Source organism: Curcuma longa, chromosome 15 (assembly GCF_044706935.1).
Source record: "Curcuma longa cultivar G26 ecotype Majalengka, Jawa Barat chromosome 15, ITB_CL_G26_1.1, whole genome shotgun sequence".
Classification (NCBI taxonomy): Eukaryota; Viridiplantae; Streptophyta; class Magnoliopsida; order Zingiberales; family Zingiberaceae; genus Curcuma; species Curcuma longa.
Genome location: NC_133875.1, coordinates 3,320,397 through 3,342,497, shown reverse-complemented (window position 1 = coordinate 3,342,497; position 22,101 = coordinate 3,320,397). Strand labels below are relative to the sequence as shown.

At 40.6% G+C, this 22,101-nt stretch overlaps 6 protein-coding genes across 7 annotated transcripts; 2 read left to right on the top strand and 4 right to left on the bottom strand.

The window, feature by feature from the left end:
• Window positions 1-538: 538 nt before the first annotated feature.
• Window positions 539-1,899, bottom strand: LOC141846520 (class V chitinase CHIT5-like). The gene is made up of 2 exons (XM_074734563.1): window positions 761-1,899; window positions 539-659 (listed from the first exon to the last, which is right to left on the bottom strand). The coding sequence occupies exons 1-2, from the start codon at window positions 1,881-1,883 to the stop codon at window positions 637-639; spliced, it is 1,146 nt and encodes a 381-aa protein (XP_074590664.1). The 5' UTR covers window positions 1,884-1,899; the 3' UTR covers window positions 539-636.
• A 1,884-nt stretch (window positions 1,900-3,783) lies between these two features.
• Window positions 3,784-8,796, bottom strand: LOC141846395 (transcription factor TGA4-like). Of its 2 annotated transcripts, XM_074734428.1 has the most exons (10): window positions 8,589-8,796; window positions 6,691-6,859; window positions 6,540-6,614; window positions 5,671-5,730; window positions 5,505-5,582; window positions 5,368-5,431; window positions 4,730-4,837; window positions 4,566-4,621; window positions 4,225-4,461; window positions 3,784-4,152 (listed from the first exon to the last, which is right to left on the bottom strand). In XM_074734428.1, exons 1-10 carry the CDS (start codon window positions 8,627-8,629, stop codon window positions 4,000-4,002), a joined length of 1,041 nt encoding a protein of 346 aa, XP_074590529.1. In that variant the 5' UTR covers window positions 8,630-8,796; the 3' UTR covers window positions 3,784-3,999. The 2 variants fall into 2 exon arrangements, with proteins under 2 accessions (XP_074590529.1, XP_074590528.1); XM_074734427.1 differs by having other exon boundaries at window positions 4,566-4,837.
• Window positions 8,797-10,517: 1,721 nt separating this feature from the next.
• LOC141846394 (elongation factor 1-alpha-like) lies at window positions 10,518-14,255 on the bottom strand. Its single transcript, XM_074734426.1, has 3 exons — window positions 14,193-14,255; window positions 11,800-12,270; window positions 10,518-11,681 (listed from the first exon to the last, which is right to left on the bottom strand). Exons 2-3 carry the CDS (start codon window positions 12,259-12,261, stop codon window positions 10,800-10,802), a joined length of 1,344 nt encoding a protein of 447 aa, XP_074590527.1. The 5' UTR covers window positions 12,262-12,270; window positions 14,193-14,255; the 3' UTR covers window positions 10,518-10,799.
• Window positions 14,256-16,671: 2,416 nt separating this feature from the next.
• On the top strand, window positions 16,672-17,457 carry LOC141846399 (PLAT domain-containing protein 3-like). Its single transcript, XM_074734431.1, has 2 exons — window positions 16,672-16,837; window positions 16,937-17,457. Exons 1-2 carry the CDS (start codon window positions 16,739-16,741, stop codon window positions 17,441-17,443), a joined length of 606 nt encoding a protein of 201 aa, XP_074590532.1. The 5' UTR covers window positions 16,672-16,738; the 3' UTR covers window positions 17,444-17,457.
• A 527-nt stretch (window positions 17,458-17,984) lies between these two features.
• On the top strand, window positions 17,985-20,987 carry LOC141846393 (uncharacterized). Its single transcript, XM_074734425.1, has 3 exons — window positions 17,985-18,281; window positions 18,564-19,315; window positions 19,405-20,987. Exons 1-3 carry the CDS (start codon window positions 17,985-17,987, stop codon window positions 19,901-19,903), a joined length of 1,548 nt encoding a protein of 515 aa, XP_074590526.1. The 3' UTR covers window positions 19,904-20,987.
• Window positions 20,013-22,032, bottom strand: LOC141846397 (uncharacterized). Its single transcript, XM_074734429.1, has 8 exons — window positions 21,901-22,032; window positions 21,199-21,629; window positions 21,014-21,086; window positions 20,692-20,772; window positions 20,543-20,606; window positions 20,387-20,474; window positions 20,214-20,298; window positions 20,013-20,125 (listed from the first exon to the last, which is right to left on the bottom strand). The coding sequence occupies exons 1-8, from the start codon at window positions 22,030-22,032 to the stop codon at window positions 20,072-20,074; spliced, it is 1,008 nt and encodes a 335-aa protein (XP_074590530.1). The 3' UTR covers window positions 20,013-20,071.
• Between the last annotated feature and the right edge of the window lie 69 nt (window positions 22,033-22,101).

The following is a 22,101-nucleotide window of genomic DNA, read 5'->3' as shown; positions in this document are numbered from 1 at the left end:
AACTTGATAATTAGAAGTTTTTGAGTTCAGATTGGAAGTTTTTAGGTTGGGTTCGAGTTGATATGAATTTAAGATTTATAGTTTTTTAAATTAAATTAAATTTTATTTTAAAATTAAAATATTTTATGTACATCTATCGATTAGTACGATAATAATAAAGTATAGAGATAAAAATGAAGAATTATCAAGAAAAATATTAAAATAATCTTTTTAATTGGATCAGTTAGGTTATTTGGATTGATCAGATTATTCAGATTCAAATTTAGAATTTTCAAATTGAGTTTGAATTTAGATTGAGATTTTTTTATAATATCTTGTTTGTGATCCTATCCTAACCATTGACCCCCCTACAAATTTAGGTATGAAATAATATATCCATTTATAAAGCTTAGTTTCATAAAAACAAGGTTGACCAACTCTCTTATTTAATCAGCCGGCCGAATCTGAATTTAAGAATGATAACGTCAATATAACTGTTTTATTTTTCATTTTTGCTGATTCAACACAGGCTTCTGATCCAATTTTAGAACACTAATCAAGACACAACAAGAACAATTCGAGGGACTTTATTAAAATAATCGAATCAGGATCAACAATCTAAAGACTTGCTCTGCTCTGCTCTGCGTCTCGACCTGTTCATCGTCCCCACGCATCCCAGGCTGCCAGTAAAGACCGTGTCAATAATCAACATCCATTCAATTTGTTCATTTTCTGTAGTTTCTTCCGGGGAAATTAATCGATCGATAATTCAAGTGATTACCTGCTCTGCTGACGCTCTGGCGGCTGTCGTCGTATCCGATCGCCCAAAAGAAGTATCCTCCGAGGCGGCGGCGGCGCGCGAATCTGACCTTCCTGGCCACCGACCACGCGTCGTCGTAGCCGATCCAGCTCGTGCCGGCGTAGGAGTAGACCGCCGTCAGTACCTGGTCATGCACCACCGTCGCGTTGTTGTTCCGATTGAAATCCACCACCTCGGAGTACAATAGCACGCCGTTCTCCCCCGGCCCCACCGCCACAGCCGGCGCCCCCACCCCGTGCTCCGCCGCGTCCCTCAGCTCCCACGTCCGCCCGTATAGCGGCATCCCCAGCACCACTTGCTTCGCCGGCATCCCCGCCGCCACCCATGAACCCACCCCGTAGCTGCCGCTGATGTTGCTCCTCGGGTCGTACCACGCCGCGTGCTCCCCTGTCGCCGACGTGTCCCACGAGCCGTGGAAGTCGTAGCACATCACGTTGATCCAGTCGAGCGCCGCCGCCATCTGCGGCACCGGGTAACTCCGGCCGTCGCCGAGCAAGAACCGCGAGGCGAAGTAGACGGCCGCCGTGAGCAGAAGCCGCGGGCGCCCCGTGGCCGCGGCCTCCCGCTCGGCCGCGGCGCGCCACTCGAGGAGGAGCGTCGCCAAATTGGCCATCTCCCCGGCGTCCTGCGGGAACTCCCAGTCGAGGTCGAGCCCGTCGAGGTCGTACCGCCGGGCCACGGAGATGGTGGAGTCGATGAAGGCGGCTCGGGAGGAGGCGCGAGCGGCGAGGGTGGAGAAAGCGGAGTCGCTGTCGCCGCCGCCGATGGAGAGCAGGGCTTTGACGGGCGGGTGGGGGCGGCCGCGGTTTCCAGGGGCGTGGGCGGCGGCGGAGAAGTTCCGGAGCATGAGATCGTCGTCGGCGGTGACGTTTAGGCCGAAGGTGGAGGACTCGACTTGGACGAAGGCGTAAAAGAGGTGCGTGAAGAGGGAGCGGTCGACGGAGGAGGGCGGCGAGTAGGAGAACGTCCACGTCGGCCAGTAGCCGGCCTTGATCGCCGGATCAGGAGCACGGTAGGCGGTGACGGAAGGCGATAAGAAGAGAAAGAGAAGGAAAAAGGCAATGTGTTCTTTCCAAGCCGCCATGGTCGGAAGCTCGAGCTCAAACACGACCGAGGAGTACCAACGCCATGGACGAGCTAGCAATTTATACATCTCAAACCGCAACACTACACTGTTGATGAAAGTCAACGTCGCTGACTTATTCTATGTTGAGATATGTATCTATATAGTGAGCTTGAGTGAACGTCAACGTCGCTGACTAAATCTCGTCAAAAAAACGCATTCAATTCACAGGGCGGCCCTTTGTGTCATGGACAAGTTTGAGTTTCTAGATGCCTCAATATCTAGATGAGAGAGTTGCGAAAAGAATTTTCTCCATTGACATTTTCCTAAAAACAAAAGGAAAAGATTATCTCCGTTGACAAATCATCGTTGACTTTCTAAGTAATTAACCATGCCGTTCAGTAACTCTACTCGGTCAAGAAGAAGAAGAAGACTCTATAATGGCAAAATGGGCAGACACGCTCAAGAGGACGGTAAAGATCCTTATTTGCCTTCGACAAAATTAGAATAAAGTATTTGTCCCTCAAAAAAGAGTGAAACTTCTAGAGATGGAAAGATATGTAAAGATGAGACGTGAGAAGGAGAAGAAGATGATGCGAGTCAAAGTCAACTGCGAGTTAAGTGCATGAACATGATCAGATTAGATTTGTTGACAAAAAGGAATGGCGCAATGGCGCATTGAGATCAAGCACGTGCTAACCTTAAATAAAGTCAAAGGCGACGCGAGTGGATTGAATGGGTTGAATTCAAAAAAAACACTTCATCCTATTTCAATATATTTTTATCTTTAAAAATATCTTTATTTTTTATGTTGGTGTAGTAATTATAAAATTATAGTTATTATAATATAGATAATTTTAATTATGATTAATACTAATAATATTATATTATAGCAGTTATAGTTAATAACTATTTATTTTATTTCTGATTAGTATTATATATTGTATGTAGTAAAAGATGATAACGTTCACTTTGAGCATCCCTTATTGTTGGTCTCATAGTGAGATTAAAGGGCATAAATCCCAAGACAATGAATCCCATGGGAATGATCGATCAATGCAACAACGTCTATCACCCAAGTCAAATATTATAATATAGCAATTATGAATCATAATTATTATAATATAGATAAATTATTTTTTATTAATACTAATTAATATTATAATGTACTTAATTATGAAATGATAACTATTATATAATTATAATAGTCCTCTCTTATCATTACTGTTAATTTAAATATTGATTAATATTATATTATCTCAATTATAAGATTATAATTATTATAATTGTATAGTTATAATAATTATGAGATGTTATTTTTGAAAATAAAAATAGACTAAGACGGACGTTATTTTGATAATAAATAAAAAAATAATCATTTTATTTTATTTTTATACTATTTTTAACCTTGATTGGTCGTGAAGACTGAAGAAGGGTAGATAGTAGTGACCGGTAGGTTTGATTTGAAATGTAGTTAGTTATGTCCATCCATCCATTTATAAATTACACTAATTAATTAGCTCCAGCCACCGGCTGCCTTCAGCAACAGCTACGGTAAGAAGATGCATCCACCTCCTCCCAATCCCGTCCCGCACGGCGGCCGTCCGCCACCGCCAGCACCGCAGCCACCGCCGCATGAGCCACCTCCAGGCCCAGGAGGGCCGCCTCCGCCCCACAAGCCGCATCCTGGTCCGAGAGCGCCGCCACCACAGGGCGGCGGTCCCGTTCCTCCTCCTCCCGGTCCGCGGCGTCCTTGATATTTAGGCATTACGTCTCTAATTTGCATGGTCTCATGCATGTATTATGCTCATGAATAAATAAATAAATAAATAATATGAGCAGGGTTTGTCATACATATATGCGTGTGATTTTCTCTGTGTAGAAACTTAATTATAGTAAAAATTAAGCTAAAAATTTATCAAAAAAAAAGTCATGATCTTGGTGCAATTTTGCAGCTGCCTGAAGAAGCAATTTTGCAGGCAAATGTCTAGCAGCTGCTACTATAGATATTTACATATCAACTCTACTTGGTCTGTATGTTTCAAATTTAGTCGTGGATACCTTCTTATGTTTACAAAATTACTCCTGATGGATGCCAGAATCAATTACACTCCCCTGGCAGGGCTCGACGAGATCACTAAGCTGGTTCGCGGGGACGAGCAGCCCACAGCGAGCTAAGGGCACGAAGGCGATGGCAGTAATCACCGAGGGCAAGTAGACCCCTTGCCGCTTGTCGTATCGTGAGAATCTTGTACATCTGCTGCAAGGCTTGTTGCCGAAGATTATCCGCCTGAACCAAGATCAACATAATCATTCTTGAGAAACAATTAAGGACTAACCGAAAAAACAGGGCTCTTCATACCTGGCTCACGAAATTTACAAGAGCCTCCAGGTTCCCCATGGCATTCACCATCTGTCCCATGTAATTTGCAACGCCATCGGAACCAGAGGCATCGGATGCTAGAATTTCGGCTAGAGTTTGTTGAAGTTTCTCCATGCCTTGCGAAAGTGCATCCTCGGCTTGCTGCGAAGATTGCTGCAAGTTATATACCGCGTGCATTTGCTGCTCTGTCAGAGGATCTAGCTGTGGTAAGAGAACCTAAAATGAAATTTCATAAGTTTTGTAGCCTCCTTTTTGTTAATATTCTAGACTATGTAATGTCATAGCATGATAACTAATTATTACTCCACACAAAGCAGTACCTTCAGGAGTTCTGAAGGCCGAAAACCGCCAATCCATAGGAAAAATCGTTCGGCAGCTGTCTTCCACATGCCAGACATAAGATAGAAGACATCAGATTTCGCAGCAATTGCTTTAATTCGAAAGAGATTGTCATAGTGACTCAATCCAGTCTCAACGAGCATACGAAGCTCTATATCGGATACATGTGCTTGTAGTGCCGCTCTAAGTTCATTGGTTTGTCGGCTCTGTTCTTCTACCCAGTGTGAATATTCCATCTCAAATGCAGTAACACCTAATACACATCGAAAGAAAAATGATTTAGGTGTATATTAAGCTCGATCTCTGAAATAGAAACTCAAGGATAGTGGAAAGAGGCATATAATGGTGGGACAAAGGCCAAGCAAGGCAAGTTTCTAAAAGCAAAGCAGATGATCAATCTAAGAACTTACTACCATGTTTCTTTCAATTTCATATTGGTGCTACACAGTGCTATAGTTCAATAGCTAATGCATTTATTTACTAATTATCTAATTGTTACTCGTGTCAAATGTTTGTGTTTTCTATCTTGTGTATGGTCTACTACTGCAAGCAATTGTTGGTGTTGATTTGTAGAAAGATTCACACGATAAAAGGAAAAGGGCAAATTATCTATCCTATTATGGTTAACCCGGCTCCATTTGTCCTGCCAATGATTATTCTATAGGGTTCTTGCTGTTAGAAATAAGTTCAATTGAAACTCTTCCAACTGGCACTAAGTTACAGAAGTTGTTTCAACATTAATAAAGATATTAGAGAGGTGAACAAATATAATGAGTACTTCACCTGAGTTAACACCAGCTGATAGGCTAAGAGTTGACTCTCCTAAACTCCCACCTACGTATGCACCCTGCAGTTAAGAAGTAATTAAATTGTTTTTTCGGAATAAACACCTGTATGTTTCCTGTAGAGCATCCTTATACCTGCTGCCTAGCTCGACCAAGCTCCTGCTCCAGCTGAGCTAGTTTTATACGACTTGATTCCAATTGTTGAACATAAGCCTAAAAGGGCATAATATAAGATTGACATATTAGGTGCCACCATGTGAGATTTTAGTAATCAGAATTATACAATTGCAATAAAAGATACCTTTTTCCTTAGACGACTTTTTCGGGCAGCCTCTCTGTTCTGTGCCAGCCGTCTTGATACCTATACACATAGTGATCATATCCATGAACATCACAGTTCTACATAGCCAATATCTCACAGGTTGAGAAATATAAGTTACTGCTCTTGCAGCGTGCTTGCAAATTTTACTTTCCCAAAATTACTCAGATCTCCATCCACAATCCGAGCTCACATCTCTATAGTTAAACCTTGTTGAAGCTTTTGATCAATGGTAGGGTTGCTCCTTTATCACATGGGTGATATGAATACGAGTGATTACTGACTAGGAATTGAGAACTAAGATACAAGCCGTAGTAGCAACCTCCTTAGCAATAAAGGTAATGGCTCAAAACTGGACGAAGCCCTATTCAGTGAACTATCCTTTTAAGGTAAAAACCAACACATTTACGAAAAGTAATGTCAACAAAATTGAATGAGAAAAAAAACTTGTGGGTATACTAGAACCTTCCTCTACTAGAAAATGAAGCTATATGTGTATCCATCAGTTTGAGTTTGAGAACAACTAAGAAGTCTTCTCCAAATCAGAACATTCTTTTTCAGATTCAACCATAAAACTATATTATTAAAAAAAAACATAAATGATAATAAAAGACTTCAAATGAATTTGAAGTGTTGCTTTCACTGAATCAAGTTAGTTTCCAGTGTAATTTTTTTTACTCATTTACAAGATGTTCTGCTAATTAAAAAAAAATCAACTGACTCTTCCAAATAATCAATGAAATATGTTCTTCATTACTAGAACACAGTGAATAAAAAAGATTTGTCACCACAAAAAGTGGTATTAACTTTTGTATATCGTGTGGGTAAATATGGTATGATAAGTTAGCTACCTTATCTGCAGGCTTGCTGGCTTCCTGGTCATATTTTTTCGATGGTTGTACTGTGGTATGTGGACCATCTTCTAACTGTAATGCCAATATAAAAGTCAAGTAGATCAACTAACAGTGTTGCCACCAGATAAACTGATTACACATTTCTTACCCTACTATCGAGTTTGACATTGGTCTCCACCATCGATGATGATGCTGTATTTTGGCTGTTGTCAGCATTTAAAGAATTTTCCCACATGCTTATCTGGTGATTTGGTTCATATCTTACCATCTTTCTAGGGGACACAAATTGAGACGATGCAGAGCTCATCCTACTTGAACTGCGAGTGAAAGCAATGTCACAGTCTACCCTAAAAGGTGAATACACAGTGGAAATTTCAAAAAAAAAAAAAAATAGCCATGGCATCATAAACTAAACTTAGAACATCTGTGAAATTGATGATTGAGGAATAAATGGATCCACTAGATATTTCACTGATTATAGCAAGGTCCAGGTATTTCACAATAATACATAGATATGTGCACAAAACCTGGGCAATGTCTTAATTCCAGACAGTAAGCTAAGATGCATTTGATTGAACAAACATATAACTTCACACGATCAAAATACTAACTTCGTGCAAAGACAATGCCATACATTATATTTTTGCTCCTAGTAAATTTGTTAGCATTTGAAACGTCATAGAGAAGAAAAGATGAATACATGTAATGCAATTTTAGTACCATGAAAAAACAGTTAAGATCAATGGACATAAAATTCGAGTTTAAGATATCGTGGATCCATTATTCAATAAGAAAAGGATATCTAAGATGCATAAATAGGATAAAAAATGAGTTTTCAAAATGGAAAGGAAAGTTTAGTCTTACATGATTGTCATATTCCTGCCATATTCTATGAATTAAGTGCTGAGTTGTTAAGAAGCAAGGTGTACAAAAAATTAATGTAGCATAGATTAGAATACTAAGGTGGATACGTGGAGTTGCTAAAAAGGAAAAGAAAAAAAAAATACTAATATTCTAAAGCATGATATAGTTAAGTTGAATTTTCGAGTGATCTAAGAAGCAAAGGGAGCTCATAGAAAATATTATTCAATGTAACACCCAAATAATTTAATTAATTTGAATATTACGAATGATATATCCTTGCACAGAGCTAAATAACGGGATGATTCATATAACTGATTGCTGATGATGATGATAGAAGGGGGGAAAAAGAGTAGCCTATTGCAATATCTGACAAACTGCAATTCACCTTCCATAATTAGGCTACTATATTAATTAAAAACAAAGATATTCATCTGATCTAGAAAAATTTCTTCGTCATAGGCTTAACTACTTTGCCAATTTGAGCAATGCAAAATCATAGGCAATCTCAAGGAATGAGAATCACTAGCGAAAAACCAGATAATAATCAACTTCAAGTAATTAGAGAATATATACACAGGAGGCCAACTAATCAACAACGAGAAGAAAAAAAAATGTCATCGTCTTTCTTTCTATCTATGCATGAAATCACCATGCAGACAAACATGCTGTGAGTTGAGCTCCCAACAATTCATGGTCGAGTACATAAGTTATACCGTTAACGATCCAGAAATCTCAAATTTGTCTTAAGCTATTTATCAGCTTCTTAACGTGCGACAAGTGAACCCTGCTGAGCTTCGTGCTTTTGTCCAAATCTTATCCCAAGGAAACGAATATGATTCTCTTGTTCGTCTTAAACACTAGACAAGCGACAGTATGTAGGTAGGATCTGCTAAGCCCAAAAATCCCAGCTTTGCTAGAATCGGTGACCCAAAAAGCAAGAAAGAAGCAAAAAAAAAAAAAAAAGATCTTTTCCCAAATCAAACTAAAACCAACCGTCCACCACTGGATCCAATTAGAACAACGAAAAGTTGCAAATACTCTACACTCATTAACAAATAGACTTTAAGGGCAAAAAAAAACACCAACGACTATCTTTCTGTGTCATAAATGTCCAAACTTCCAAACACGGGCAAGAACATCAAATAAAAGGAAGAAAAGGGTAAAGGTGGGGAATTTTGATACCTAAATGCTGCGGGAGCTTCTCTCAGCGAGGCTAAAAGCATCGAGCCCGGAGCCGGCGCTGTGGAACCCTACCTCCGAGCCCTCATAGCCAACTGCGATTGCTTGCTTGCCGGAGCAGGGGAGAGAAGTAAAAGAAAGGAAGGAGGCGAGAGGGGAGGACAAAAGCACGAGCTCGAAGCGAAGCGGAGGTCGAAACCTTCGAAAACGACCGCCGCCTCTTTTCCTCCTTCCCTTCGCCATTTCCATTTTATTTTATTCTATTCGAAAAAATTATGACACAATAATTAATCCTCCGCCTTGACGTGCAAGTCAACGTTACATCGTGACGGCGACGCCGTCCGGTCCGACGTGGCAGCGGGAACGAAAGAGAACCGGCCTCCGTTGCGCTGCGCCGTCGGCGCACGTTAGCATGCCACCTCATCGCGACGTCAGTGCTCGTCACGTTTGTTAGGTTACGTGTCGCCCGACCGATCGGTAAGCTTACCGCCCCCACTCTTTATCTCTAAAATTTTTCATTTTACCCCACACAGCATTAAAATTACCAATTTACTACGTGAATTTTTTCATATTTCTTTTTAACTTCACTTGGATGGCAATATAAAAACTATGCACGATTTTGATCTACTAGACGATTGAGAAAAACAGAGGTTCAGTTTTCATCATACAAGTAGACATACAATATGGTTTATGGAAGCATTTCTGCACAAAACTCTCACCTAAGAGTGAGTTGATGGAAGGTGTCTTCAAGACAGTCCTGGTAAAGCTCCATCACACTCCAGATTGCTTCTACAGCTTCATCTGTTATTTTACAAAGCAAGAGAAGTCAAATCTATTGGTCAAAAACTGTTGCTATTGTTACTTGAAGAAATTGGTTCTGACAGAGACAAGTTGCCAAACCAGATAAGTTTCAGAAATGATTCATGTCTTCTTAATCTAAGAAGAAAAGAGATTTACCAGAGCTAATACTTTCAACTGCATCCCTTAAGTGTGAGTTGGACTGAGAGAAGCTTGCTTACAAGGAGGAGTTTACTTTTGCAGCAATTGCCAGGCATAAATAGTGGAGAAAGGAAAGGAAAAAGACACTTTGTTGCTTTCACTCCATGAATCATTAGTATTCTGTTCAGCAGTCATAAAATCTTGGATTAGTTTAAGAACTACGAAAAGTCCTTTTCCCCATTGTTCAGATACAAGTGCTTCCCAACGCTGTGACACCAATGAAAAAATGTGGTTGTCCAACTCAGGATTAAAGGAGCATAAGAGGTGAAGAAAGAGAGGTGTTCATGGGGAAATCCTTTGTTTTTGTCCTTCGCCTTTGGCTTTTGTGAGTGCCATGGAAATTGCTCCACCTTTACAACTCTTTATCCAATTGCGTACCGACCTAGTGTGGCTTCTTTAGTGGCAAAGTTGCACCGGCTTTGTGAAAGATACGACATGGATATCTATTAGTTAATCAAAAGAAGATAAGGTTGGTTGAAGTATTATTTAGAGGTATCCAGTCGGTAAAACAAACAGATTGCTGATTAACTTAGGCTTAGATAAGTACATTGAAGTCTGTTAACAAGCCAAGCTCAACACCTTAAGAGACCACATCCACCTGAGCCAAAGTGCGTTCCACGGTCGAATTCAACAACTTTACGAAAAGCCATAGACGAACCGCCGTAACGAACACCTTCGGTGAGCCACATAGCCACATAGGCAACCCACTCAGTCTCAACCTAATTCAGACAGCACACTTACCTGTTTGCATTTCGATATAAATCTAGTTAAAAAATTTGAGGGGGCAATTAGTGCTTGATCTTGTTTTTTTTAGTTACGTGTTAGAGATTGATTGATTAATGGATTCTGCTCGACCTTTTTTCCTCATTTGCATCAGTATAGAAGCAACTAATGCAAATCACATACAAGATTAAGCACAACATAAGACAAGCATTTATAAATGTCAATTTATTCGTGCAGAAAATAAACAAAGACCAGTAGCGTTTTGCAAAGCACAAGGACCAGAGGACACTCAACTGCAAAGACTCATAAAAATCCGATTGGTTTTTAGAAACAGAAAACATAAATAGACCTTAAAGCCCGCCACCGCCTGTCGAGCACCCAGTTCTGCATCCAGACGCCGGATAGCATACCTGCAAACTCATAAAGCAGATGGAAGGGAATGACGCGACAAATACCGACCACTCCAGACAACTCTAACTTGCAATCCTCAGTTCATTTCTTCTTCTGGGCTGCTTTGGTGACCTTGGCACCAGTTGGGTCCTTCTTCTCCACACTCTTGATGACACCGACAGCAACTGTCTGCCTCATGTCCCTGACAGCAAACCTACCAAGAGGAGGATACTCGGCGAATGTTTCGACCACCATTGGCTTGGTGGGAACCATCTTGACAAAACCAGCATCACCATTCTTGAGGAACTTAGGCTCCTTCTCGAGCTCCTTGCCAGATCGCCTATCAATCTTGGTAAGCAACTCAGCAAATTTGACAGCAATGTGAGAGGTGTGGCAATCCAAGACTGGAGCATAACCATTGCCAATTTGTCCAGGATGGTTCATGATGATAACTTGTGAGGTGAAGTTAGCAGCCTCCTTTGCAGGGTCATCCTTGGAGTTAGAGGCAACAAAACCTCTCTTCAAATCCTTCACAGCGACATTCTTAACGTTGAAGCCGACATTATCACCTGGTAGAGCCTCCTGGAGTGCCTCATGGTGCATCTCCACGGACTTGACTTCAGTTGTCAGTCCTGTAGGACCAAAAGTCACAACAATTCCAGGCTTCAAGATTCCAGTCTCAACCCGACCAACAGGGACAGTTCCAATGCCACCAATCTTGTAAACATCCTGCAAAGGAAGACGAAGGGGCTTGTCTGTTGGACGCTTTGGCTCATTGATCAAGTCAAGGGCTTCAAGAAGTGTTGGGCCCTTGTACCAGTCGAGATTTGTGGATCTCTCAATCATGTTATCCCCCTCAAAACCAGAGATTGGAACGAAAGGAATCTTGTCAGGGTTGTATCCAACTTTCTTCAAGTAAGAAGAGACTTCCTTTACAATTTCATCATATCGTGCCTTTGAGTACTTCGGAGTAGTAGCATCCATCTATCAGAAATGAAAAAGATAAGTTGTTAGTTAGCAACTTAAATAGATGAAAAACATAAGTTGTTAGTTAGCAACTTTAATAGCTTCTCTACTATGTAACATAGCATCTCAACATTACCTTGTTGCAGCAACAAATCATTTGCTTGACACCAAGAGTGAAAGCAAGGAGTGCATGTTCGCGAGTCTGCCCATCCTTTGAGATACCAGCCTCAAAACCACCAGTTGTCGAATCAATGATGAGAACAGCACAGTCAGCCTGAGAAGTTCCAGTAATCATGTTCTTGATGAAATCACGATGGCCTGGGGCATCAATAACCGTGCAGTAGTACTTTGTTGTCTCAAATTTCCACAGAGCAATATCAATGGTGATACCACGCTCTCTCTCAGCTTTCAGCTTGTCAAGCACCCAGGCATACTTAAATGAACGCTTGTTCATCTCAGCTGCTTCCTTCTCAAATCTCTCAATAACACGCTTATCAATACCACCCAGCTTGTAGATGAGATGTCCAGTGGTCGTAGATTTCCCAGAGTCGACATGGCCAATGACCACAATGCTAATGTGAACCTTCTCCTTACCCATGGCTAATTTCTAGCAGAAGATCAAAAAATGGCAATTAAAATCAAATTAATAGCACAGCCATACACAGAAATTTTAACAAATAGAAGGAAAAAAACTGAAAGCAAACTAGGACATTGAACAAATCATCTAAATCAAACTATGCCTACAAGGACATGAAAACAAAAATCCAGCAAAGGCAACAATAATCAAAATCGACAAATGGTAACAATTTAAGTTTATAAAATAAAAGTGAAAGAGAATTAAAAGATGATCAATGATATTAAATAATTTTCAAAAACATTTCATTCTAATTCTAATACACTTGCAGATTTTTCAACTTTCAAACCATCTGAAAAAGAAATTGGAAGTAGAAAATTGCATCGTATAAAAAATAAGCAAGCACTTAATCGACAATATTGTCAAGATATATAAGAAAACACTTATGTCAAAATATTAAGCCCACTACACAATTGAATCCAATAGAAGCAATATTTTAGTGTTATACTAAATTGTTTGCAAACTTACAAACTTGAGAAAATAATCATAAAGAAATTATCTACAAATATTCACAATTTACATAATTTGCAAGAACTCAAGGCACAAAACAAATGAAACACATAGGATCACTATCATCACCTCTACTACTGTTTAAGATCAGATTTCAAATCGCCCAATAAACATTAAAAATAATATTTGATTATTTTGTGAGATAATAAAGATCCATTTTAAATCTAGTCTACTCACTGACAATATTCCTAAAACTGATAACTGCTAGTGAGTGAGCAAAGAAACAAAAGAACTAGATTCTAAAAATGCTCAAAACAGCTCACTCTGTGAATATTTCTAACCAGAAAACAAAACTAAACAGATATTTCACAGTAATCATCTAATGATTATTGTATAGATGTGGTAAACAAAAACAATGAAACATCATACTGATGAGAAATCCACTCATTGCTATTGTGTTTAGATGTGTTATAATTTTGCATGATCATTGTTATAGTCATTTAAATGCAAAAAAAAACACATCCATCATTAAGAATTATAGGCTGATTTAGTAGCTAACAACATAGCACAAACCTTCAAGTCGTTTTACACTACGTGTCAAACCAAAAACCAAACTTTGACATTTAGAAAGAAATATGGTGACATTGATTTACCACTATAACTAGAAAGTGTAGTAATATAATATATCAACATATTACTAGCACAGGACATCACTAAGTGTCTGAAACTAACAGATAAATATTCAATGTTTTACATTACTATTTTAAATAAAATATTTATAAAATGATTCTTAATTGAAACATATTAAAAAAATCAATTAGCTTTGATTTTATCCTCACACAAAGAGGTGATATCAACTCAAAAAAATGAAATTACACAAATTTAGATCAGATGATCACAAAAACAAAACACACTTCGATAATCAAAGAAACAAAAAAAAAGTAATACACCCAGGTATAACGTTGTCATCAGAAGAACAAAGATTTACTTGCTTAATAGAGGATCCAAAAGTATATAAAGGGATAAGGATATCAGAAAAAGATTTTGCTAGAACGAGGATCAAATCGACCGTCTGACAATAAGATGATCCTCGTTAGGTTTATCCAAATAATCCGACTAGATCCTACGATATCTAACACCCGATCTAGCATCGCCAGGCATAACACAGTAAATTGATGCAATCAGATGTTTCAGTAGGCAAGCTAACAAACAACAACGCAATATCGACAAACTAACTATCTGATTTAACGTAATTCGTAGATCGAAGAACAAACTCATTACCTAAGTTACGAATATTTGCAGATCAAAAAACATGGATCACATCCACAAAACCGGAAACAAAAAGCCATCCAGAAAACCGAAAACACCAACTCCAATAGCTAAATCATCGACAGAACTAGGAATGAAACACACACAAACGAAGGCAATGAAGGATAATCTCGTACCGAAAACGAGAAACAAGGAGAGCGGCTACTTCCTGGCCTCTTCGACGCGATGCAGAAAGAGCAGGGAACCCTAGCGGAATTATTTATAGAGTCGGTATCACTATTATAACCTTAGGGCTCCCGCAATATCGAGGGTAAAATAGGCATTTCATATCTCTCGCATCGATGTCCAATGGCAGCGTTGCGGTGAGTAAAATATTTGAAGTGTACGTGTTTTGCGTTCCTTCTTTCGTACCCACAAATAGAGACTCAAAACATTGGGACCCAACATACTACTGTCCTTTCACTGAGTGGGTATTGCTTGAATCGCTTGAATTCATGTATACGGTATATAATGCGTATGCCAAAAATATCTAGCGCATGCGTGAAACACAGACCGTTTATTTTTGATCGGAAGGCTGTGAGAAGAACCAGATTGTGTGACCGAATGCTGCGTTGGCAATGTCTCGTGGCCACGTCAGTGTTGCATGGACACACAGACATTTTCTTTGGTAGCGTTTTCATATGAGATAAAAATAAAATAATTATAAGGAAAAAACAAATATAGTCTTTAATTATTTTTCCTACAGTGAAGCACTGATATAATTTCTTTTTATAAAAAAATTTCACATCTAAAAATAATCTATCATTAATTTTTTCCTAAAATGAACTCGTATTATAAAACTATATAAAAAATTGTCTAATTGTTGTAACTCTAACAAAATATCCTCCTATGCTATAGTAAAAAAAAAATAGAATCAGTCACTCGTGGCCCCACACGTAATAAGGACGGAGCTAAGTATTTTTCTATTCGAGGTTTAGTCGGGGGTTCGATGGACTTAAAGAAGAACTACCATTTAAATTTATTTAAAAAAAATAAAAAATAGATATGAGAGAGGAAGATAGCTCGGGACTTTCGATCAGATCGGGATTAATCCGGAGATTATAAATTTTCTAACTCCATCATTGCCCACATGATCAATCTCATAAGTATATGTGAAAAGATAAATTAGAAAGTCGTAGTTGGCCACTACAGGAGAGGATTTTTTTTCTCAACTTTATTGAGATTCGATCCTTATCAACTATAACAAATCTGTCCTGTAGTAATTAACTCAATTATGTCCCGAGAACAACAAAATTTCCACTGAAAATATAGATGAACATGCATGATCAATTACTTGGGCTAAGATATGATGATAAAAATAAGACGAACTTCTTAAGTGGGTATATTATTAAAAAAAAATTATTTGATAATCGATGGAAAATTTTTGGGAGACCAAATTGATCATCTCTAGAATTAATCAAACCTTAAGAATTGAATATATGGATCGTCAAAAAAAATTTACATGATCAATTGATTAGAAGATTACGGAGATGTCCGACAATATCTCTTTGATGCTTAAGTGATTCTAAGTAGCTCTCAAGGCGTAGTACAGATGGTGAACACATAGTATTACTAGCATAATAGTTAGGGATCGATTTCAAGAGATAATGATCTAGGGTCGATTTCGTCATATGTCTAGCACCTGTATACTTGCATCATGAACCTCCCCCATATCCGTGTTCCATTCAAGATCGATTGTTGAATTTAAAGGTTAAAATGTGTTGAATTTTAGTGATATATATAGAAATTTTTCATCGATCATTAAAACAAATTTGAAAAACACAAAGTGAACCTATACTCGCAGATGAACTTTTAAAAAAAGCAAGACGAACCTTTTAAAAAACAATCACGTTAGATAAATACTCTTGTTGAAAATTGCATGTTCTTATTTGTATCACATATGCTTTATCACTGCGTTGTATCCTAAATTGAAGTCGATCTACTTTCATCTACATTTTTTTTTCATTCAAAACTATGTGATATAAAAGGAAATAGTCAAAATATATCAAACAAATATTTTTAAAAGCCAATTTCAATTTTGTCAAATAGAATTACTCTCCTAAAAAAAACACAACTTTTAATGTTGTCCATCGTAATATATTTTATTATTATTATTTTTTTTAAAAAATGGTGATCGATTTGTAGCAATAATTGATCGTTGAACATCAGAGATTACGCACGTTAAAAGAGAAATCTATTATTATTATGATTTATTTATTTCTTGAGATAAAGGATAAACTAATGGCAAAATTGCTGCCTGCCACGTTTACCATGTCTGCCGTTGCCGACAACGCTAGCAATCCGCTGAGATGGCCATTGTCCGACAGACCACACTCCGCCAATCGAACGCCGGACGCGTGGACGGAAGACGATGGCTCCTGTCTCGAATTTAATTTAATCTAATCAAGCTCTCCTTCGACACGTGACTCAGGCACTGGATCACGAGCTTGGTAGTGTCTGGTATCCCCTAGGGAACAGCGTCACTTCCGGACATGTGACACGTGTTCACTTGCACACAGCGGAGACGGGAGGTCGAGAGAAATAAAACTGATGTATTCGGTTATCCTGCAGGATACCAGACCCCGACTTTGCCTTCCCCCCGCCTCCCTCTCTTCCCTTGAAGTAAACACGCTTCGGTCTTCTTCTCCTCGCAAAGAGGCGAGAGAAAGCAGCGAAACCAATCATGGCCGGCAGCAGCAGAATCCACAGTGCTTCTATCATCTTCCTCCTCTGGTGTTTGATCGGCTTTTCTCACTCCACAAGACTCTCCTCCCTTCAGAAAGTAAGTGTTCTTCTGCCATGATTGAGGATTTGCTTATCAGTTATGCTGTGTTTTTGTTCATACCTTTGTTTTTTTTCTTTGGGGCAAATGATCGAGCAGCTGGTGGACGGAGGAAACAAGGACGAGTTCAATTGCGTGTACACGATCTACGTCCGGACCGGGACGATCTGGAAGGGCGGCACGGACTCGATCATCAGTCTGGCGATCGCCGGCGCCGACGGAGACGGGGTCCTGATCGAGAACCTTGAGTCGTGGGGCGGCCTCATGGGCGACAACTACGACTACTTCGAACGCGGCAACCTCGACATCTTCAGCGGCCGCGGACCCTGCATCTCCTCCTGGCCGCCCTGCTGGATGAACCTCACCTCCGATGGATCCGGCCCCGGGCACGGCTGGTACTGCAACTACGTGGAGGTCACCACCACCGGCCCCCACATGGGATGCAACCAGCAGCTCTTCACCGTCGAGCAGTGGCTCGCCCGCGACGCCAGCCCCTACCAGCTCTACGCCACCCGCGACCTCTGCCCGACCTCCAACTCTGGCGACGGCGACGACCAGGGCGGCGAAGAGTTCGCGCCGATCAAAAGGCACGTGACCGTCGCGTGAGCGGATCACCGTTCACCGCTAGTCCCCGCTCGCCTTCGTTGTCGTCGCTGTTGTGTTGGATTGATTAAACCGGCACCGTTTTGTCACCGTATCGGTTCAGTCGATGTGTTATTTGTTCTGCCGTGTTAAAATTACGAGTTGGAGAATAAAACAGGCGTTACGGTTTGTGTTTATGTATCACGTAGACTTGGTGTTGATAAATAAATAATGGAAGGATTTCTCCCGTTGCAAGAAAAACCAAAGTGCACGTCAATTATTACGTACCTCACATCTTACTCGACACTCTTTGTTATCTTGTTAATGTACAACAGTACAAGGTAGAAACGTGAGTAAAATGGAAGGTCCCTTTTAACGATACGAATAAGTATACTCTCTGCATTGCACCCGTTAGGATACCAACCACAAAGCCTCTCAATCCGTGAGGACCCTACTTCATTGTTCCCGCGTTCTTCGGATGTACCATTTTTTATACCTCCTTTATTTGGTTAGTCCTTCGCCCTTTTCTCCGATCCGGTCAGATCCGACGGCGGTGGCACAGAGGATGAAGCTCGGGACGGCGGAGCACCGGACGCTGGTCCTGGTGAACCTGGCGGCGATCATGGAGCGAGCCGACGAGGCGCTCCTTCCGGCGGTGTACAAAGAGGTGGGCGAGGCGCTGCACGCATCGCCCACCGGCCTCGGCTCCCTCACCCTCTTCCGCTCCATCGTCCAGTCCGCCTGCTACCCCCTCGCCGCGTACCTGGCCACCCGCCACAACCGAACCCACGTCATAGCGCTCGGAGCTTTGCTTTGGGCGATCGCCACCTTCCTCGTCGCCCTCTCCAACACCTTCCTCCAGGTGCGCACCTAAAATTTCCATTTCAGTAATCATTTTTAAAAAAAGCAAAAAAAATCGTTCGATTCGCTCCATCTTGATGTCCATTTAACCAGCCATGATTTCGTTCTTCAAATTGCAGATTTTTGTCGACGATATTGATGTTCCCAATTGCAATAACAAAATCGTGTAGAACTTATCATCATATTTTCTTTAATAATTTCACTTCCCTCGAAATCAATTCATGTATGATTTCTGTAATGAAGAATCAAACATACTCTGTAAGACGATTTCTTTTTCCCTCAGGTAGCAATTTCCAGAGGCTTGAATGGAGTTGGATTAGCACTGGTCACCCCAGCAATTCAATCCCTTGTCGCTGACTCCACCAATGATACCACCCGTGGTACAGCTTTTGGATGGCTACAGCTGACCGGCAATTTCGGTTCTATTATCGGAGGCTTCTTCGCTCTGTTCTTGGCTTCCACTACCGTAATGGGAATCGCTGGTTGGAGAGTTGCATTTCACATAGTTGGTATCATAAGCGTGGTTGTTGGAGTACTCGTACGGCTCTTCGCAGTTGACCCTAATTTCCTTGACGATCCCAATCCGGCCAATGATCATGTCTCAAGGAAGTCAACTTGGGAAGAAGTCACGGATTTGCTTGAAGACGCAAAGAGTATCATAAAGGTCCCATCTTTTCAGATAATCGTGGCGCAGGGAGTGACCGGTTCCTTTCCCTGGTCGGCATTGTCTTTCGCACCAATGTGGTTGGAACTCATCGGTTTCTCTCACAAGGGCACTGGAATTCTCATGGGCGTGTTCATTATTGCAAGCGCACTCGGAGGGCTCTTGGGCGGGGCAATGGGCGACTTCTTCGCCGAACGTTTCCCTAACACTGGGAGAATAGTTCTGTCTCAGATCAGTTCTGCCTCTGCAATTCCACTCGCAGCCTTGTTGATGCTGGTCTTGCCTGATGATCCATCTACGGGAGTGGTGCATGGCCTCGTCATGTTCATCATGGGCTTAAGCATTTCTTGGAATGCTCCGGCTACAAACAAGTATGAATCTAACACGAATACAATTAATCACCACTGGAAGAGACAATTGAAATGAACACTGTTTAATTTTTGTTCCTTTTGCCATGCAGCCCTATATTTGCAGAGATAGTACCTGCGAAATCAAGAACAAGTATATATGCACTAGACCGATCTTTAGAGTCTGTTCTTTCTTCGTTTGCCCCGCCTACCGTCGGCATTTTGGCTGAGCGTGTTTACGGCTACCGGCCAGTGCCCAATGGACTGAACGACAACAGTAGTATCGAGGGAGACAGAGCAAATGCTGCATCTCTAGCCAAGGCACTTTACATATCGATAGCGTTTCCTATGGCACTCTGCTGCTTCATCTATTCATTCCTCTACTGTACGTATCCGAGAGACAAAGGGAGGGCACGAATGGATTCGTTGATAGCATCAGAACTGGAACAGATCGAGTTGGATAATGCTCATGAAATGTTCAGAGAGTTTTCTGAGGTTCAGCTCTCTGAAATGGAGATGAATGAGAACCAGAGAAGTGTGATTGATATGGTTTATGAGGATGAAGATATCGAAACTGATGACAGTGATGAACGAACACTACTCTCCCGCTAGGTTGAGTTTCTGAATTGCAGTAGTAAATAATCTTAGCTAACCATTCATCTGATTTTTAGGTCATATTTGCATTTAACTCAGTTGCTGTAATTAACAGCGAAACAAAACAGCCGATTTTCGAGCTCAAAACATGTTAGTTCACCATTTGAGAACTCCTGGCTTTTCAGTTCAACACAGCTTCACCATCTCATCGTACTTGGAAGCATGGACAAAACCCCACAACTGCAGAAATGAATTGAGGAAATGTTTCATTTGGAATCACATTCGACCGCAATTCAGTTTGTCTAAGAAGAGATGAATCATCAGATACCTCAATCTCCTTTACTTCAAACTCTTCACTGTGGGCCAGACAGGAATTGCCGAAAGTATCTGAAGAAGAACTTGATCCATTCAACCTTTCAAAAGGAGTTCAAAAGACATTAGTTCTGATACTTAAATGGGCACATGATATTGAGATAGAATCAGCTAACGAGAAGAGTTTACAGATCTCCATCCAAGTATAGAGCGAAGTGGCCGCCACCGCCCAGTGCCAAGGAATCAGATGAACAAAGTGTGAAATAGCGATTCCTACCTGTCGAGTTTCGGTAAGCAGAATAAGTACACACAATTTGGGTAACAATTGAAGAGTAGCTCAAGTACCTGTAGTCCGGAATATTACAGGAGTTCCAGATAGATCAGTGAAAACAAAGCTGCTACTAGTTCCCTGAAACAATGCGAATGCAGAATTAGTTCAAGCCGACAAAATGAGAACACTCCAAATGGAAGGGAGAATCCTTCAACTTGTAGACCTGATACTTTCTTCGATCGGTCGGTTGCAATGGCACTTCAACTAGTCCACCAAAAACAGCACCTCTTCTATCCCCAACAACCTGAAAGAGGAAAGAGCTGTAAACTTTACTATGACTAGAAGATTGATATTCCATCAACGGTATGTCATCTCTAATTTCTTAGGTTATTTTGTTTAGAACAATGGAGATTATGCCTTGGTTTTAACCTCTACATTCAATTACTAGAATATTTCCAACTTTGATTGTAAGAGCCTTAGCGATATTGAATGATGAAGCTTGAATACCCAAAAATATAATTTCTTTTAGAAACTATTTAGTTTACCAAGAGAGAATAACCAGGACAAAGTGCACTTCTCCTATAAAGAGTCGATAAAGAAATCCCATGTCTCCGTGTGCTGCATTCAAAAAACAAAAAAGATGAACAAATGAAATGCAACATTCCTTTCCCTTCTATAATAATCTCACAAATGTAATGTCAGATCAGTGAATCGAAATCAATTACAGCACCTGTATAGCAGCACCCAATTTGTCCCTTTAACTAATGCTGGGAGTGAGGAGTAGAGGGCAGCACGAATATTATCAGACAGAAGCATTGATTGTTCAGACATGTCTGGTAGATCGAAATATGTATTATCATCCTTTGCAACTGGTCTTAAGTTGTTTCCAGACAACTCTGGCTCATAAGCTGAACTTATTTTGGCAGTCTTGTTGATAACTTTTCCAAGTGCTCTCCTGCCTTTAGTAAATAAAGATATCTTTCCACTACTTTCAATGGATGCAGATGTTGAAATCGTCTCTTTTGCTTTTGCATGATGCTCATTTTGATCTCCAGTAGGATGATTGCCTGACTTTGAAGATGACAACAAAGAGATTAAGAATGCAGTAAAAGATGATGTATCAGGTCCATCCGGAACTTCAGATTTCTCTTCTGTTTCTTCCTTCTTAGGATGTATGGTTGTGGAATTCTCTTCCCGAACAAGAGAAGATGATTCCATCCGATCAGAAACCTTCTGCAGGATTGCACACTGAAAATGTTTCCAAAAATTTAAAAAGATGGGAGAATACAATCCCAAAGTTTCTGTAATCGCCTGCTAGCAACTCCAACTCGAAGCCCTATGCTTAAACCCTAACTCAAGGATCTCAACATCACGCAGCTGCAATCAAATGAAAGAAACGAAAAAACCAACAAAGACGCGAATATTTCACCACAGAAAAGGTTGAGTTAGTGCTTACGGAAGGGGGTCGGGATCTGGAGGAATCAGCGGAGCCGGGATCCAGGAGGACGGCGGTGATGTCAGAGGTCAAGTGCGCCGCTTTGCTTCCGAGCGATGGCAATCCCATCGATCAAGGAGGCAAGAGCGGCGCCGGCAAATTCCTCTAATGTTGCCGTGGAGATTTGACCGTTAGCTG